Genomic DNA, 2,462 nt, shown 5'->3' with positions numbered 1-2,462 from the left:
TAAGTGAAAGTTGCTCAGTCATGTCTGACTCTTTGCGACCCCATGGACTACACAGTCCATGGAATTCTCCAGGCTAGAATACTGGAGTGAATAGCTTTGCCCTTCTCCAGGGGATCTTCTCAACCCAGGAATCGAACCCAGGTCTCCCGCATTGCAGACTATTTTGCGTTGGCCAAAGACTTCTGTAAGATGGATATGAAAAAACTGAATGAACTTTTTGGTTAACCCAATGACTCCTCAAAAACAACCAACAAGGAGTTTTCACCAATGAAGCTGGACCTGGTCAAATTCTTTCTTCCTTGAATGAAAGATAATAGTATTCAGTAATCCAAGCTGTTCAGTACTCTTAAGTTCTGATCATTTAGATCTTGGCACACTAAAAAAAAAAAAAGATATTTAATAAAAGGAAGTCAAATCAGACAATAATAGAATATCTCACACCAAAATGACATCAAATGTTTTTTATTGAACAAAAAAGATAGAACATGGAAATTGAATTCACTGAGCAAAAGCAGCTCACCAGATGAAGCTGCTATATTGTGTGCTAAATAATCTTATGAACTGAGTATACAGAATACATATAATATGTAAGTTATCGCAACAGCAAAGGAGAAGGTGTAGAATACAGTTTTGGAGGGAAAAATCTGGTCAAATGACAAATTTAGTTGCTCAAAATTTCTAGCCCTTGTCCACCTAAATTCAGTATGATTCTACATATGTGCATTCAGTATGTGCATACTGAATTCCCATTTTAACTGAAGCTGCTTTTTGGAAGAAATTTAAAAGTATTTATTTTTTTGCATTAATTTGACATTCTAGTCAATTTTTTTAAATTTCCTTTTTGACATATATGTGTGCATGTATTTTTACACACTTAAAAACCCCCAAACCCTTGTTTACAAGTTGAGGGGTCATGCTGTTTTTTTAAAATTAAGATTGGTGAATTTCAATGATTATTTCTCCTGTGCATCTAAGAAATTGGATGTGTTTTCAATGCACCCCCACAGACAGGAGGGCTGACAGATATGTCAAAAATACTTTATGGAAAGAGGCAGGTAGCTCATGCGAGTTGGCAACCTTTTGTCTGGTGTCTCCTGTTGGAACTAGCTGTCTCCCTTTAACATCTCACAGTCAAAGATGAAAGGAAAACTTTTTACTTTGAAGCCTAGTTAGCACAGTTGCACACTTACTATAATCCACCTTTTAACTTGGTTTTTTGGGCTTTTCTAATGTAAGATGACAAACACCTTACACCCAGTACACAGCATCAAAAAGTACTGAAGAAACATCTTATAGACAATACTTTTTTTTTCTTGTATGTTAAATATCAGCTTCTATGGGATATATTTCCAGAATGGTTTGTTACCACTTTATAAACACTCGAAGCCAAACAAACAGCACAAAGAACATCAATGTCTTTTTTTCCAATATTTGTATCAATTACTGGAGGATAATCCTAATATACACTACTTAAGGGGAGGGGGCAAAAGAAGAGGATTCATGACACACTGCAAAGATAGGACTACAGCATCTTAGTTGCAGGGACGATCTTATGGTGCAGAAAGAGGGGACTCTCTAGAAGGTGATGGTGTGGTTTCTTCAGGTGGAAAAACCGTGAGTGTGCAAGCTCGGATGCCACCCAGGGATTCTGGGAGATCAAATACCTTATGCCATTCATCTTTATCTGGATCATATTTCTGCACGATCTCTACCATACAACGATTATTCCACGAATACCCACCAACCACGTAGATTTTATTTTCAAAGACAGCGACCCCAACATCACTCTGCCCTCTTAACATAGCAGCAATTGGGGTCCACTGGTCAAGGATCGGTGAGTAGTATTCACAGCTTAGGACGTCGTCATAATCACTGGTTCCTCTGAAGTGATTGCCTCCGATGACGTAGAGCCTTTCTCCCACAGTGCACATGCAATGCAGACCTCTGACAGTGGTCATTGGCGCCTTCTGGATCCATTTGTCAGTATCAGGGTCAAAGCACATGAGCTCCTTTTGGAAAGTGTCATGAGTAATTCCTCCTAAAGAATGAAAATTATTGGTGGGAGGTAAACAGATTAATATGAAAATGCAAAAGTTAATAGAAGGCTCTCTGTCACAGATAATTAACTTCTAGCCACATATTATGACATTTTAGAGTTTATCAAGTGTGTTCTTATACATGTCTGCCCGCTATAACAACTTTCTTTGGATTAAAAATAAAGAAAATAATATTTTCCTCTCCTTAAAGAACAAAAGTGTAGCTTATATTATTGTAATGACTTTCTCAGAGACCCAAGGGATTTAAGAGGCTTTACAGAACAAAAATATATTTTGGCTACTTTTCAAGTTGAGTTTACAGTAAATCCCATCTACAAAGCATCATTCACTCCTGCTGCTCTTTAAATGCTAGGTGTTCCCTTCCTCATTTGTCAATTAAGAATGGCCACTCTAGTTCTCGAGTTA

General features: G+C 37.5%; 1 protein-coding gene across 1 annotated transcript; it reads right to left on the bottom strand.

Annotated features, from left to right (window-relative positions):
* Nucleotides 1–446: 446 nt before the first annotated feature.
* Nucleotides 447–2,044, bottom strand: LOC104979849 (kelch-like protein 13). The gene has a single exon (XM_010828399.1). It carries the CDS (start codon nucleotides 2,001–2,003, stop codon nucleotides 1,551–1,553), a length of 453 nt encoding a protein of 150 aa, XP_010826701.1. The 5' UTR covers nucleotides 2,004–2,044; the 3' UTR covers nucleotides 447–1,550.
* Between the last annotated feature and the right edge of the window lie 418 nt (nucleotides 2,045–2,462).

This window comes from Bison bison, unplaced genomic scaffold (assembly GCF_000754665.1).
Source record: "Bison bison bison isolate TAMUID 2011002044 unplaced genomic scaffold, Bison_UMD1.0 scf7180017858579, whole genome shotgun sequence".
Classification (NCBI taxonomy): domain Eukaryota; kingdom Metazoa; phylum Chordata; class Mammalia; order Artiodactyla; family Bovidae; genus Bison; species Bison bison.
Note: the sequence above shows the minus strand (reverse complement) of the source record. Positions and strands in the feature narration are given on the sequence as shown.